Below are 17,098 nucleotides of genomic sequence, written 5' to 3'. Positions count from 1 at the left end.
TATAACTTAGCTTTCTTGAATTAAAATGTACTGAGGAACTTATTTCTTGCCATAGATTAACAACTTAAAAATTCCTTACGTTTTATAGTATATTAGCAACTTAGAGAACATTTTCCCTATCCTCTGATATTTGAGTGCAACAGCAGTATATTTAACTAGGTTAACACAGGCTTCATTATTCCATTTTAGTGATGAGATCACACATTTAGGGAAGTTAAGAGATCTTTCCCAAGACCACACAGAAAATAAGTGCCAGGTTTTCTTATTCATAGGCAATAAAATTTGTGAACAAGGAGGGAAAAAGGTGACACCTACAAAAACTGTTTTATAGGTTAATTTATTGAGATGTTGATTGCTGGGGGGTTTTCCTGTTTGTTTGTTTTTTCAGTTTTTGGCCAGGGCTAGGTTTAAACCCACTACCTCCAGTATGTGGGGCTGGCACCCTACTCGTTGAGCCACAGGCACCACCCTGTTGTTTTATTTTTTTCCTGAAAACTTTATTGCTGGGGATTCATTGACGGTACAAGATGTGTCACACACTGAGACCCCACCCCCCTCCCTCCTTCTCTCTGCTCTCCCCATTCCTTAACTCACATCCTGTCATTAATTGTTTTTAATTGTCCTCAAATCAAGATTGAATACATAGGATTCATATTTCTCCACTCTTGTGATGTTTTACTAAGAATAATGTGTTCCACTTCCAGGTTAATCAAATACTGTAAAGTCTCCTTTTTTTTTTTTTTTTTTGCAATTTTTGGCCAAGGCTGGGTTTGAACCCACCACCTCCAGCATATGGGGCTGGCACCCTGCTCCTCTGAGCCACAGGTGCTGCCCAAGTCTCCATTTTTTACACCTGAATAGTATTCCATGGTATACATGTACCACAGTTTGTTAATCCATTACTGGGTTGGGGGCATTTAGGCTGTTTCCACATTTTGACAATTGTAAACTAAGCTGCCATAAACCATCTAGTGCAAGTGTCTTTATGATAAAAGGAGTTGTTTTTTTTTTTTTTCCTTCTGGATAGATGCCCAATAATGAGATTGCAGGATCAAAAGGGAGGTCTAGGTTGAGTTCTTTTAGGTTTCTCCATACTTCCTTCCATAAAGGTTGTATTAGTTTACAGTTTCACCAGCAGTATAAAAGTGTTAGTGTTCCTTTCTCTCCACATCTGCATCAACATGTGCAGTTTTGAGATATTGTGAGGTGGGCCATTCTCACTGGGGTTAGATGGTATTTCAGGGTGGTTTTGATTTGCATTTCTCTAATAATTAAGGATGATGAGCATTTTTTCATGTTTGCTAGCCATTCTTCTGACTTCTTGAGAGGAGGTTCTGTTCATCTCTCTTCCCCATTGATATATGGGATTATTGGCTTCTTTCATGCGGATTAATTTAAGTTCTATATAGATCCTAGGTATTAAGCTTTTGTCTTATTCAAAATACACAAATATCCTTTCCCAGTGCATAGGTTGTCTATTTGCTTTGGTTGTGGTCTCCTTAGCTATACAGAAGCTTTTCAGTTTAATTAAGTCCCTTTTGTTTATATTGGTTGTTATTGCAATTGCCATGGCAGTCTTTTTCATAAAGTCTTTTGCCAGGCCTATATCGTCAAATGTTTTTCTTATGCTTTGAGGATTTTTATTATTTCATGCATTAAATTTAAGTCCTTTATCCATCTTGAATCAATTTTTGTGAGTGGAAAGAGGTGCATGTTCAGTTTCAGTTTTTTGTATGTGGATATCCAGTTCTCCCAGCACCATTTATTAAATAGGGAGTCTTTCTCCCAGTGTATATTGTTGTTTGGTTTATCAAAGACTAGGGGGTTGTAAGTTGTAAGTTTCATTTCCTGGTTTTCTATTTGCTTCCAAATGTCTATGTCTCTATTTTTGTGCCAGTACCATGCGGTCTTGACCACTATGGCCTTGTAGTACAGCCTAAAATCTGGTATGCTGATGCCCCTTATTTTATTTTTGTTACTAAGAACTGCCTTAGCTATACAGGAATTTTTCTGGTTCCATACAAAATGAAGAATCATTTTTTCCAAGTTGAAAGTACAATGTTGGTATTTGAATAGGAATAGCATTGAATTGGTAGCTTGCTTTGGGAAGTACAGACATTTTAACAATGTTGACTTTTCCTAGCCAGGAGCATAGTATGTTCTTCCATGTGTTAATGTCCTCTGCTATTTCCTTTCTTAGGGTTTCATAATTTTTTTTTTTTTTTTTGAGACAGAGCCTCAAGCTGTCCCCCTGGGCAGAGTGCCGTGGCATTACAGCTCACAGCAACCTCCAACTCCTGGGCTCAAGCGAGTCTCCTGCCTCCGCCTCCCAAGTAGCTGGGACCACAGGCGCCTGCCACAACACCCGGCTATTTTTTGGTTACAGCCATCATTGTTGTTTTGCGGGTCCGGGCTGGGGATTCGAACCCGCCACCTTAGGTGTATGTGGCTGGCGCCTTAGCCGCTTGAGCCACAGGTGCCGAGCCAAGTATGAATGTCTTAACACAATAACTAAGAAAATGACATGAAGGCTATGTTAACCAGTTTGATGAGAGTATTTCAAATTATATATGAAAACACCACACTATACCCCATGATTGCATTAATGTACACAGCTATGATTTAATAAAAAAAGAAGAAGAAGAAAAGAAAAGAAAAGAAATCTAGTGAGAGCTTCAGGATTCCAATCTTGCAAGGACTGAATGCTAAAAAAATGACCAAGCCCCCACTGAGGGCAAATAAACCAGAACGACCAGACCAGGTCTTCTCAGCAACCAGATGGTGGCTTCAGGCCCCTATCTTATACACCAAAACCAGCATATGTTGTGTGTCTCTTAACACCACAGTGCCACCTCAATAGTCAGGCAATATATAGCAACATGTACATAAATATTTTTTCTTATCTCAATTTTTCCCCAGTTTTCTTTTCTTCTTGTTGTTTGCTTTCTTTTGTTTGGTTATGTTTTTATTTTTTTCCCCACAGAAATTTCTCATAAAACAACTAAGAAATCCCTTTCTTTCATCATACATAATTTTATTTTCAATTTTCTTTATCTATTTTTATTATTTTTTTCTGATCTGCTCTATCCTATTTCATATTGTATTCCATTATGAAATAAAGCCTCATTCTGAACAAGAGTTCAGAACAAGCCTCATTCTGAACAAGAGTTTCATAGCATTTCTTTGGGTCAGGAGGCCTTAAAGCTCCTGGTCTAGGGTGTTCTTCTAGTTTTGGCCTTTGGAAAGACAGTATTGGCAGGATCCTACTATAACATAGTGATTATTTTTTTCTATATTTGGCAAAGGTATGGTCTTGCTTTTGCACAATGATCAAAAGGACACTTCTACACCTAAGCACAAAGACAGGTAATTTAACATGAAGGTAGAAGTAAGATGAAAAAGTAGGAGTTCCTGACCTCGAGGGACCCACAAACCTCAGCCTCCCAGAGTCATAGAACTGCAAGTGCGGGCAAAAGCACCCGGCTGAACAACACCATTTCTCTTGTTGCTCTATGTCTCTCAGTCCTTCTCTCCATTTTTGCAATATTTTTCCTGTAACCCCCCTTTTTCTTCTTTAACTTTTTCATTTCTCCCTTCCTACTTTTTATTCTTCTCTTCCTTTTGGCCCTATACCAAAAGGACACTTCTACACCTAAGCATAAAGGCAGGTAATTTAACATGAAGGAAGAAGTGAGAAGAAAAAGTAACAGAAAGTAATGAACAAGAAGAAAACACACATGAGGAGGAAACACAGCAGAAAAATTCTGGCAACGTGAAAAACCAGAACATAGCAACCCCTCTAAGGGATCATGATGTAACTAGCACAGAGAATTCCACCTATAAAGTCATAATGGAAATGACAGAAATGGGATTTAAAATACAGGTGGCAGTGAGATAGGAGAACATGAACTCCAGTCATTTCAGGCTGGGGTACCTTACCTAGGGACACCACTCTGAGGGCACAGTGAAGTAGTGATGGACTCCAGGAGCCAGCAAGTAGGCCTTGAGCTGAGGAAAACTCACACAGAAGGCAAGTTTGCATACAGGTAAGGGCCGTCCAGACAGCCCTTACATGGAGGACTGAGGGTAGGAAAGCCTATCTTGCATTTTTTTTATTCTGGAATGGACTGCTTGCTGAAGCTGCCTTGGAAAGCTTGAACAAGTGAGTGAACTGAAACAGTATCCAGTGTACAGGATTGAATAATGGATGGGGTGGATCTACCATCAGCTTGGCTACTAGCAGGGTGGCATCACTGTGGTTAAGAATGTGCCAGAGGAATAGTCCATAGTGTCCTAGTGCACAGCCACCTCTGGTATGCTTGCTGAAATTGGGCAACCATATTTGGGGTAAGCTGATTATACCCTGCATCCCTAGGAAGTACACTTTATTTTCAGGAAGCATATTTGTCATCCCTCCTGAAGAAACTGGTGAGAGCCTTCAGACCCCAATCCTGTGGAATCGAGTGCTGATGAGGTAACCAGACCCTAACTGAGCACAGTAGGTCAGGAACACAGGACCAAATCTCCTCTGCAATTGGAAAACGGCTTCCAGCCCACATTGAATATACAGCAAGAGCAGCATGTGTTCTCTGTATCCTAACACTACAGCGCAACCTGGTGTCCAGGCAATATATTGCAATGTATATACATATGTGTATCTATATACACACACATATATATACATATACATATTTCTTATATTTTTGCTCTTTTTCCAAATTTTATTCTTAGCATTTTTTATTTTTCTCCCTGTTGTTGTTGGTAGTGGTAGTTGTAGGGTTTTTTGTCATTTGGTTGTATTTTTACTTTTTCATTTGTACTTTCTTCAAAAATAAGGGGTCCTCCATTTTTGTTAAGGATTTTCAGCCCCTTTTATTCTTACTTCCTTTTTCACTTCTCACCTGTTTTCTTTCTTTTGGTAGAGATTTTTCTACTTTTTTCATCTTTCTGACATAAATTTCTCATATAGTAGATAAGCTATCTACTTTTTTCTTTACCTTACATAAATGTATTTTTAATTTCCTTTATTTTTATTTTTTCTTCTTTTCTCTGCATGTTGCAGAGTCATGGCCTTGTTGTGGTTAGGGGGTCATAGCATTGATTGGGGTCAAGGAGGTCACAAGTTTGTAGTAAAAGATGTCCTTCTAGCTTATACCTTGGAAAAGAAGGTATGGGTAGTTCCCTACTGCAACTTACTTCTGATTTTTTTCTTCTATATTTGGCAAAGGTGGGGTCTTGTTTGGCCAAGGCTGCTAAGGAGCTTCTGACTTCAAAGGACCTGACCAGACCCACCCCCTAAAATATATTTTTTCAGGTGTGCCCATAGCACCCTGATGTTCACCACAATTTCTCCTGTCACCCCCTCTTTCTCACTTTCTAGTCCTTTCTCTCCTCTTTACTTCCTCTCCCCTTTCCTTGTTTTTCTTTTCTTTTTTCTTTTTTTTTTTTCCTCTCTTTCTATTTTTCTTTTCCTGCTCCCTTCTCACTCTTTACCCTGATCTTCCTTTTGGCCTTATACCAAAAGGCAATTTCAACAACTAAGCTCTGAGACAAGGTAATTTAAAGCAAAAGAGGTAGTGAGTGGGAAGAGCAGGGGAGGAAGTGAACAAGCAGAATGCACCTATGAGGAAGGAATAACAGAAGAATTCTGGCCACATGAAAAATCAGAATAAACAACCATCCCAAGGGATCGGGACATAGCAACCACAAAGGATTCCACCTAAAAAGAACTAATGGAAATGACATAAAGGAAATGAAATTTAAAATATCGATTGGCAAAAAGAATAAAGGGAATCAAAGAGAAAGTAAAAACATGGAACCAAGAAATGGATGAAAGATATGAAGAATACAAAAAGGATATGGTAGAACTTAAGGAATGGAAGAAATCAATCATGGAACTTAAAGATGCAGTACAAAGTATTAATAACAATTAGACCATGGAGAAGAAAGAATCTCAGAACTAGAAATAAAGATCTTGAACAATGCAAGCAATGAAAATGCAGAAAATAAGAGACAGAAAGCAAAACATTAGCTTAGAGAATTATGGGACTTCATGAAGCATTCAAACATATGAATTATACATATCCATGAAGGGGAAGAATGCCCCAAAGGAATGGAACATACTTACTGGAGGATATCATAAATAAAAATTTCTCAAGTATCACCAAAGATTCTGACACACTCCCTTAAGAGGGATGTCAAACCCTGAACTATGACAACACAAACAGAGCATCTCAAACATTGGAATGAACTTGTCCAAAGTCAAGACAAAACAGAAAATTCTGAAAGCATCCAGGAGTAAGCACCAATTGACCTACAGGGACAGATCTATCAGGATGACAGCAGACTTTTCGGTGGAAGCTTAGCTAACCAGAACTGAATAGTGATCTACTTGTTATAATAGGAAGTGATACTAAATATGCCAACTTGTCACAAAGATGTTATAATCATAAAAATATACTTATTGATTGCCTAATAAGACATGTGACATAGTAAAAATAATGTCCTTAATAGTGACCCTGAGTTATTAAGGCAAATTATATCACTTGCAGGCCCTCATCGTTTTTCAAATATATTATTCTAACAAATTCTATGTGATCTCCCTATTTAGATCTAATCTCCTTCCAAATATTCTCCACAGTAGCTATAGAAAGATTTTCTAAATTATGAATTTGTCACTCTGCTATTTAAAACCCTTCAACGGTCTCCTACCACCTGAAGCATAGAACCTAAGTTCCTTAGTATATTACACAACTACCTTAATGACCTGGCTCTTCAATTTTTCTAATTTCATCTATTATTATATTGTTCTTTGAACTTTTGCTCCAATACCACCAAACTATAGCTTTGTTCCATAGGCTGACTCTTGTTAGGGGCTAATGGAGCTGGTGACTTTAAATTGAGGCCAATGCACACTTACCATTCTGAAAGTCCTAAGGCCCTTGATAATTATGCTAAATTTACTCTTCCTGTGCTCCATAAATGGAACAAATAAGTTTGGATGACAGCACATCTGTCTGTAGCATGGCTTACTGAATATTTTGAGCCCATTATTGAGGCCTATTTCTCAGGAAAAGACAATTCTTTTCAAACTATATTGCTCACAGACAATATACCTACTCATCTAACAGCTGTGATGGAACTGTATAAAAAGGTTAATGTTGTTTTCATGCCTACTTACACAGCATCCTTTCAACAGCCCATGGATCAAGAAGTAATTTCAACTTTCAAGTCTTACTATTTAAGAACTACATTTTGTAAGTCTGTAGCTGCCATAGATAATTCCTCTGATGAATAAAGCAAACTGAAAACTTTCTAGAAATGTTTCACCATTCTATATGTATTAATATTCATGATTCGAGAGGGGAGGTAAAAAATATCATTAACAGAAGTCTGAAAGAAGTTAATTCCAACCCTCATGGATGACTTTGAGGTACTCAAGACTTTCATGGAGTAAAAACTGCAGATAGAGTAGAAATACCAAAAGAAACGAATTAGAAGTGAAGCCAGAAGTTAAAATGAATTGCCATATCTGATGATAAACCTCTAACAGATTGGGACTTGCTTCTTATGGATGAGCAAATAAAGTGTTTTCTTTAGATTAAAATCTACTTCCAGTGAAGAAGCTGTGAATATGGTTAAAATTACCATACGATTTAAACATGGGTATCCAACCTGTGCCTGCAGGCTACATGATGATTTTGAAAGGACTTTTTTTACTTATCTCTGATGTCCCAATATGACAAAAAGTATGCACAAAAAAATTTTTTTAACTAATCAGCTTTCCTTCGTGTTGTATATTTATAGTGTGGCCTAAGAGGACTCTTACTCTTCCACTCCTGATTTCGAACATTATATAAACTTAGTCAATAATGCAACAACAAGGTTGGAGAAGACTGATTCCAGTATTGAAAGTTCTATTGTAGGAAAAATAATGTCAAACATCATTGCAAGGCACAGAGAAATCTTTCATAAAAGGAAGCATCTGTGTATGTAGCAATCAAATGGGTTTTTGTTTTAAGAAATTGCCATTTGGCTCAGTGCCTGTAGCTCAGAGGCTAGGGCACTGGCCAAACATGCACTGGGGCAGGTGGGTTCTAACAGGGCCTGGACCTGCCAAACAACAACTGCAACAAAAAAATAGCCAGGTGTTGTGGTGGGCACCTGTAGTCCCCACTAGTTGGGAGGCTGAGGCAAGAGAATCATTTAAGCCCAAGAGTTTGAGGTTGCTGTGAGCTGTGATGCCACAGCACTCTACCAAGGGCGACATAGTAAGACTCTGTCTCAAAAAAAACAAAAAAAAAGAAAGAAAGAAAAAAGAAATTGCCACAGCCACCTCAACCTTCAGCAGCCACCAATGGGATTAGTCAGCAATTATCAAAATCAAGGCATGACCTTCCACCAGCAAAACATGACTTGCTGAAGGCTCAGGTGATCGATAGCATTTTTTAGCCATAAAGTAATTCTTACTTTAGGTCTATATACTGGGATTTTTAGACATAATGGTATTGAATCCTTGGCAGACTACAGTACAGTGTAAACATAACTCCTATATGCACTGGGAAACCAAATAACTGTGTGACTTGCTTAATTGCAATATTTGATTACTTGTTGTGGTCTGGAACCAAACTCACAAACCTCTGAGGCATGCCCATATTTGGACAGCTCATTTTAAAACTTGACAGAATTTGGTGGACTGGGAAATGTATAGCAATTAAATGGCTTTTTTAATTTTTCCCTTTTCCTTTTTTCTTTTCTTAAATATGGAACATTACACAAATTTACTGTCATCCTTGCATAGGGGTCATGCTAATCTTCTCTTGTATCATTCCAATTTTAGTATATGTGCCGCTAAAGCAACCATTCCTTTTTCTTCATCAAAAAACTTTTTACATATATTTTGTTGCTTAATGTGAAATTTTTAACAAATGTATATATTATTTATATGTCATGAATTGATCAGTAATAAGGTACTATGCATACACAAGGATAATTCAACTTCCCCACTTGAGAATTATGCAATTTAGAACAAATTACAAACCTCACTTTCCTCACATATCAAGAAAGATATAATACTCCAGAAGTATTATGCGAGAAGTATTAAATAGGATAAAGTATATAAATCACTTAAAACAGTATCTTACAAGCAGTAAGTATTAAATGATCATTTTTATTTATTTTTTTTTCAGGGGAAAACGCAAACACAGTCCCCCACTATCACAAATTATGCAGTCAAGGTTCCCACATTTGGGGAAATCACTGGGGTCAGCACATCCAGAGTGCAATGGTTAAGCCTCGCCCCAGGAAAACCACCTTCATGATTATGGTATCTCCCCTGCCAGGTAAGTATTTTTATTGTTATTCTTAATGTTCTTGATGCTATTACTATGTACTTTTTATTTAAATATAAAAACACAATAGAATCTCCATAACTGACTCTCTTTCTCCATTGACCACCTTCTTAAGTTGACCTAATTTTCATGTACCACAGGTATGTATCAGCACAGTAGGCCTAGCCCTTATGTAGACTACCCTCTATATGTTGAAGAGTAATTTATTACAGTTCTTTGGGTAGACAACTTACAGAGGTTTTACTATATCTTATTAATCTTAAAAATCTCATTTATAAAGATAATTTTGTTCATTATCTCTCCACCCTCATTTATTCATGTTTATTGAGCTACTTACAGGAGTGATAGAACAAAAATGATGGAGAACAAATATTAATAAAAAATCATCCCTGACTTCAAGAACTTACAGTGATGCAGAAGAGACAACTAAATGACTTGTATCCAATAAGGTCCGTATAGATGATCCTAAAAGGTACCTGTAAATATAGAGGTAAGATTACCCTAACCTGATTGACAGGCAATACCAGGTAGAGAAAGGGATCAGGGATACAGAGAAAACATCATCATCACCAAAAGTAAAAAGCCTTGACAGAATTTGGCGGACTGGGAAATGTGAAGCAATTAAATATGGCTTTTTAAATCAAAGCTATCTTTGAAGAAAAATAGTTTTGGAGAAAGATCTTTCCTCATCCTTCTATTACCCACTTTATTTTATTCAACAAATACTGTATTCATTTAATGCTTTATGAGCACTCAACTTGGTTCTATAGGAGAGCAGAGATTAATCTGGCTCAGATTCTGTCCTAAAGCAGGTTATCTTCTGGTAGAGGAAAACAAAAGAAGTTAAGAAATCATGAAAAGTGTCTTGCATCTCTAGAGAGATAAAATTAGGGTAGGGTGGCTATTTTCTAAGGTGAAATAACTATATAAAGAGAAATGGAGAAAAAGAGATCAAAGATTCATAGAAGAGTTCACATTTGACCTGTAGGCATTATTTTTTATAAGAAAAGGAATTAATCATCCACAAGGTAGGATTCAGGCAATACGCTAGGCACTTCACATCCTACTCAACCCTGGAAAAAAATACTTAGAAAGGCTTGTCTGAAGGCAATATATTTCATCCACATGAACCAATAATCTTCATTCTTTAAATCTATTAATCACCTTTCTCCTTCTCAGTAAGTCTGTATGTACCATCAAAATCCTTTTTAAGATAGGACTCTAATCAGCCATAGTCACTCAGCTGCACAAAAGAGAAAACCCCTCTGATATCCATATTTCAAAAAATCTAAAATAAATCCTTGAATTAAATCAGATCAGATGAAAGCTGTATATGTCAAACAAATCTTTTAAGTGGCAACTAAATTGCTTTCACTGAAATGCCAGTTAACACAACAATTGCAGCCTACGTTGAAAGATGTTACAAGATATACCACAATGAAATGTACTGCTTTAAATTCCAAAGGGATATTGTTAAAAATGCTATTCATCATATTTTCAGTGTCCGCTTTAGGAAGCTGAACAGGAAGAATTTCTCTCAGGTTTCAGAACCTGGTTTACTTTTATCTTATGACTAGCCACAGAAAATTCATAGTTAAATTTATTGTCTACCTTATAGAAAATTTATATGACCTCATATTAAGCATTTTATGTAATCATCAGCTGAATTTTCTTATACTGTATCCTCTGTGGTGGTTAAATTTATGTTGCCAACCTTACTGGGCCAAAATGTGCCCAATTAAACATTATTTCTGGGTGTATCTGCAAAAGTGCTTCTGAATGAGATTAGCATTTGAATCAGTTTAGTCTAAAGTAAATTGCCCTACCCCTTTTTAGATGGGCATGACCCAAACAAAAAGAAAGAAAGGAGGAATTCACCCATTTTTGTCAGCTGCCTGCCTACAGGAGGTGGAATATCAGTCTCCATCTGTTCTTGACCTAGGATTTACATTGTTGATTTACACGTACCAGGTTCTCGGGTTTTGGATTAGAACTGAAATTACATCTCTACCTTTCCTGGGTCTCTAGCTTGCAGATAACAGATCATGGGACTTCTCAGCCTCAGTAATCACATTAGCAAATTTCTCCAAATAAATCTCTCCATATATAATATATATGATGTGTGTGTGTGTGCACGCGCATGTATATATTCTTTGGCTCTATTTCCCTAGAGAACCTTGACTAATACAGACTTTGGCATTGACAAAGAATTTTTAAAAATGAGTTTTCTGAATTGGTTCTGGGGTTTCTGGGACTGTTTTTCTAATGCAATCAGATTTAAAGATGCTAATGACACTATTTCAAAGAGATCACCGTTACTCCATGGCATTAACTGTTTATAGAGATATGCAAAATACCTGAACTGGATGCTCCTAAATCACCACTTACAATAAGCAAGAAGTTATGTGACTCTGTCTAAAAAACTCTCAAACATTTTTAGAAAATTAACAAATATATAATGACATTGATTAATTGCTCCTAATATCACTGGCCAATGTAGTCAAAAAAAGAGATGAGCTCAGGGACTACAATTCCCAGTGTATGTACCCCACATATAACCTATGAGCTTCTACATGTGCCCTGAAGGACACCCTTATCTCATGTAGCCCCAGAACTTCATCCAGTCACTGCGTAAATTACAACACAGGTTGAACTCCCAGCATGGCAGGGTAAGGGCATTCATTGGGAAAAATGAGATCCCATAACTTGGGATGTAGATATAAGGGAACTCTGATGAAGCTGGGGATGTTGAAGCACTCAATTCTGATGAATCTCCTTCACCCTAATATATCCCCTTTCTAACATTTCCCCCATTTACTTGGTTTTTAAATATTATTATTTTATGTATATTTTGGTAAAGTAGCTTAAATACTTAAACTAGGAAATATACATATATGTATAATTAAAATAAAGACAGGTATCATTTCTCATTAAAAAGTAAGCAAACTGACTCATTTTTAAAGCCAATGTTTGAACTGAAGTTTAACTCCACTTGATCACTCTACTACACTGCAAGGCTTAGGCATTACTAGTACAGATGCAATTGTTACAACCAATGTTAGTAAAATATTCATTGTTCATTTGGTGATTATGTGGTATGACTGAACAATTTCAATGGAGCTTTTTTTGTTTTTTGGTAAGGGAAGGAAAAAGACTGATTAAAGATGTTCTGGGAAAAGAATCTGGATTATTTCAGGCTGTAGGTAAATCAAGACAACACTTAATCTTTAAAATGAGGATAAATCCCTTCTCTCACTGAGTGAGGATTATTGTAAAAAGCCTTCAGGTCTTTAACTGAGTTAATAAAAAATCAATGATATTTTCTAGATAGCAAGTATATTACTGACAAGAACTTGCACAAGATTTAAAGAAAATGGAAGAAATTGTTCCTAATTATGTGGAAATTATTAGGTCTGGCTGGAAGCACAATACTATGATAATATGTTATAGGCTGAATTGTGCCACCTGAAATTTCATATGTTGAAGTTCTAACCCTAGTACCTCAGAATGTGACGTTAGAGATAAGGCCTTTATAGAGTTAGATAAGGCCTATAGAGGTCTCTAAAGTCACGTTCTCAAAGAGCTAAAAGTAGACCTTCCATTTGATACTGCAATTCCATTACTAGGTATCTACCCAGAAGAACAAAAATCATTTTACCATCAACACATTCGCACCAGAATGTTTATTGCAGTTCAATTCATAATTGCCAAGTCATGGAGCAACCCAAATGCCCATCAACCCAAACTGTGGTACATGGATACCATGGAATACTATTCAACCATTAAAAACATGGAGACCTTACATCTTTTACATTTACTTGGATGAAATTCAAACACGTTTTTCTTAGTAAAGTATCTTAAGAATGGAAAAATATCCAATGTACTCAATACTAATATGAAACCAATATATAAACAATTATATGCTCATTTGGAAAATAAAACAACTACAGTCTAGTACAGAGCAAGAGGAGTAGGGAGGAGGAAGAGGGAGGGGGAGGACAATTGGCATAAGGAGGGAGTGCATGTGGTAGGATCTCACCTATTGTGCCCCTGGGTGAGGAGCTCTTTTACAACTGGAACTTTACCCTGGAAATGAGAACAATGTAATCTAAAAATTTGTACCCTCATAATAATTTGAAATCAATCAATAAATAATTTTTTAAAAGGTAGAAATTTGGAGACAGACACACACAGGGAGAACACCATGTGAAGATATTAGGGTGATAGTCTACAAGCCAAGAGACACCAAAGATTGTTAACAAACTGCTAGAGTCTAGGGAAGCAGCATGAAACAGATTCTTCCTCATGATCCTTGGAAGGAACCAGCTCTACAAACATCTGAATCTCAGGCTTCTAGCCTCCAGAACTGTGAGACAATACATTTCTGTTGCTTAAGCCATTCAGTTGTAGCATCTGGGGACAAACTAAGTACTACAGAACTATGAGAAAATAAATTTAGGCTTTTTAAGCAGCTTAGTTTTTACTTTGTTACATCAACCCTATCAAACTAATACAACCTGAAATAATCAAAGAGTGAAACCCTGCATAAGGATATTTTCAGTTGTTTGGTATAAACAACCAATGATTTTAGAGTTCAGAGAACTGTTACATAAAAAACACTGATACATCCGTTTACATACACACACACATACAAATATACTTTTATGCAAATTATTCAAAACCAAAGAAAATTAACAATTACATATAAAATTATATTTGCCTTTCTTATTAATATTCTCAAGATATTCTGAGTACCTACTATGCTCATTCAGAGTATGACACTCAGGAGATAAAGAGCTTAACAAGATCTAACCCCTATTAGATGAGAATACACAAGTTCTGAACTCCCCTTTCAGAACACCCACAGCATTTGTCAATTATGAAGAAATTTTACCTTCTGTCTTTTGTTTGTATTCTACTGAATCTGTTCTCTAATATGTTTTGTAAGGAAGTTTCCTCTCCCCAAAGACTAAGTTCTGTGAGCATAGCATACAGAAGCAAGTACATATTATATTAGATGTCTGATCAAACATAATCTATAAATAGTTAAACCATGCCAGTTTTATGCCAAAAAAAATAATTCCTGGGAAAGCAGTTTGTAAAATATAAGGTATTACATAAATGTTCATTAGTATTATTATTATCATTTATACTTTTAATCATTTATAGCAAATAAAATTGTGTATATCCAAGTTAATTCCCTAACATTCCATTATGGTAAAATATTAAATGAGTTGAATCACATTGAATGGTCAGATGGAAATCAATTCTTATTAGTACCAGAGAAGCTCAACGGCAAAGAACTTTAAGGCACTTACCACTTTCAAAGCAAGCATCAAAGATGAGATGTCCTTTCTTGGGCAGCCCACAGTATCCAGCTGGAAGCACCATGTATTTGCTCACATTCCCTCCAATGGCATCATCATTTCCCACGTCACTGCCTATTATATCAAAAAAAAGGCTTATGTTAAACTGAAAGTGTATTTGGTAATATCCCCAGGGCTTATTTAGGCAAAAAGAAATGAAGTACCTGTTGTAGTAAAGCATAAAGAGAATGTATTGTGAAATCAAAATGATATGGGCTCAAATCTCACCTCTACTAAACACTAATTTTCTGTGCACCAAAACAATCAACCTAACACCTTTAAGCCTCAGTTCCTCTCATCTATAAAAAGGAAATAATAAACCCATCTTCCAAAGTTGTGATATAAAAATTGGATATAAAAATATCTAGTATTATTACTGAAATCCAAAAAATGTTCATTAATTTGCATCAACTATTTAATAAGTGGTAATGTATCTGATTGCCACAAATATAGGCATTGTCTAAATTTGAATAAAGCAGTAGTTCTATAAATTACATTATGAGTTCCAAATGTTCCCACCCACCAGGAACAATTTGAAAACTACTGAACTAACATATAAGTTCTATATCCTAACAGGAATTTTAATATTTAAAAGTTTACAAAGTTTCACTTTCACCTAGGATATAGAAAAATGGAAAAAAGATCACTTCTCCATTAACAAGAAATATCCAGCTTGGCACCTGTAGCACAGTGATTATGGTGCCAGCCACATACACTGAGGGTGGCAGGTTTGAACCCAGCCCAGGCCAGCTAAACAATGACAACTGCAACAAAAAATAGCCTGGAGTTGTAACAAGTGCCTGTAGTCCCAGCTATTTGGGAGGCTGAGGCAAGAGAATCACTTATGCCCAAGAGTTTGAGGTTGCTGTGAGCTGTGATGTCACCACACTCTACCAAGGGCAACATAGTGAAACTCTGTCTCAAAAGAAAAAAAAAAAAAAAGAGAGAGAAAGAAAAGAAATACCCCAGTAAAAAAACAAAATTGAGGTTGCAAGGCAACCAAATAATCCAATATCAAAGGAAAGTCAGGCCTTATTGAAAAAACAGGGGAAGCAAACACTGACCTCTATGGCAGAGCACAAAAAGAAAAAACGCTGGGTCCCACACCTACCATCTTTAATTATTACAGCTCAAATATAGGAAATATGATAGAGTAAATCTACTGAGAGTGACACATAGGAAATTCACACACACTTGAAGATTCTTCTGTATAAGGCTTCTACCATGTGTTCAGGGGAAATATCAGGGGCAAGGCAGTAGACCAGAAAATGCATTTGTTTGTGGTGCATGCCTAGACAAATGGTTTGGCATCTGCAAGAAAGACATGAAGCTCCATCATTTTTTTTCCTCATGGGAAAAAAAAAGACCTATCACCACTAAAGGAGAAATAACACTTATCACTTCAGTTAACAAAGGAGAAGAGAAACAATAAAAGAAAAATCTATACCTGACAGAGGAGCAGAAAACACATTTGAGCCCAGGTTTACATATCAACATTTTTAGAGAGTTCTTAGAAACAAGAGAGCAACAGAAAACTGAATCACACAAGGTCTAACAAAGATTCAAGGAGGAATTTGACTGGGATGGGAAAATAGGTGGAATCATTGACAAAACTCCACATCAAAAACCGGGTATTCAGGGCCTGCTTAAGACTGATGCTAGACCACTGCAAAAGAAAATAGTTCTGTTCCCTCAGTACTATGCTAGCAAGCACTTTAAAAATAATAGCAAAATACTTTTAGAGTACAGACATAAGTATGGAGAAAAACCCCATATGTAAACATGCAAGGTCAAAAGTTTAGAGTGAAGCAGAACATTGAACATAACATTCTTCTGTCAAGAATAAAGTAAAACTAGAAGAACGTGAAGCTAGTGGCAAACTGAAGATAAACGTAGTGGTAAAGAACTCGAGGCTCATTACGAATGGACTAGGCTGACACAAACCCCAATGTAAATGACCTAGGAAAGAGGTGTATCATTCCAGTGACAAATAGTATGTATATCTTTCTCTGCTGTTCTAAACTAGATAGCCATTTATTGCGGGACATACAAAAAAAAATTAAGAAAAATACCCTACTGTCTACAGACAAAACAATAGACAGAACCAGATTCTGAAATTACCAGATCACTGAATTGATTAAGATAAATAGTTTAAAGGCTCTAGCAAAGAAGGACAAAATTTATGAACAAATTGGAGATTTCATCAGAGAAACATAACCTTGATAATGTGTTGCAATCCCTTGCGCCCCTGTGGCCCTGGTCTCGATCACAGCAGGAAGAAACCAGGCATGATGCAGATTAAAAGTACAAGCTTGTAGGAGGCGAGCTAGCCCTTCTTAGCAGAACAGCCCCCAGCAACCACCGCACTAGCCTTTTAGTGAG

The 17,098-nt window shown here is 36.6% G+C and overlaps 1 protein-coding gene and 2 non-coding genes across 4 annotated transcripts in view; all 3 read right to left on the bottom strand.

Moving 5' to 3' along the window:
- AGBL4 (ATP/GTP binding protein like 4) overlaps nt 1-17,098 on the bottom strand; it is a 1,282,996-nt gene that overhangs the window by 1,159,797 nt on the left and 106,101 nt on the right. For both annotated transcript variants that reach the window (XM_012811470.2, XM_023519146.1), the window contains exon 2: nt 14,669-14,791. In XM_012811470.2, the coding sequence (XP_012666924.1) occupies nt 14,669-14,791 (123 nt within the window). The remainder of the gene's footprint in view (nt 1-14,668; nt 14,792-17,098) is intronic.
- On the bottom strand, nt 8,757-8,860 carry LOC111728463. The gene has a single exon (XR_002775745.1). It is a non-coding gene; the product is annotated as a U6 spliceosomal RNA (small nuclear RNA).
- LOC111728470 lies at nt 9,186-9,349 on the bottom strand. Its single transcript, XR_002775749.1, has one exon. It is a non-coding gene; the product is annotated as a U1 spliceosomal RNA (small nuclear RNA).

This window comes from Otolemur garnettii, unplaced genomic scaffold (assembly GCF_000181295.1).
Source record: "Otolemur garnettii isolate 467f Iridium unplaced genomic scaffold, OtoGar3 scaffold00159, whole genome shotgun sequence".
Classification (NCBI taxonomy): domain Eukaryota; kingdom Metazoa; phylum Chordata; class Mammalia; order Primates; family Galagidae; genus Otolemur; species Otolemur garnettii.
The sequence above is the reverse complement of the archived record's forward strand: the minus strand, read 5'-3'. Positions and strand labels throughout refer to the sequence as shown.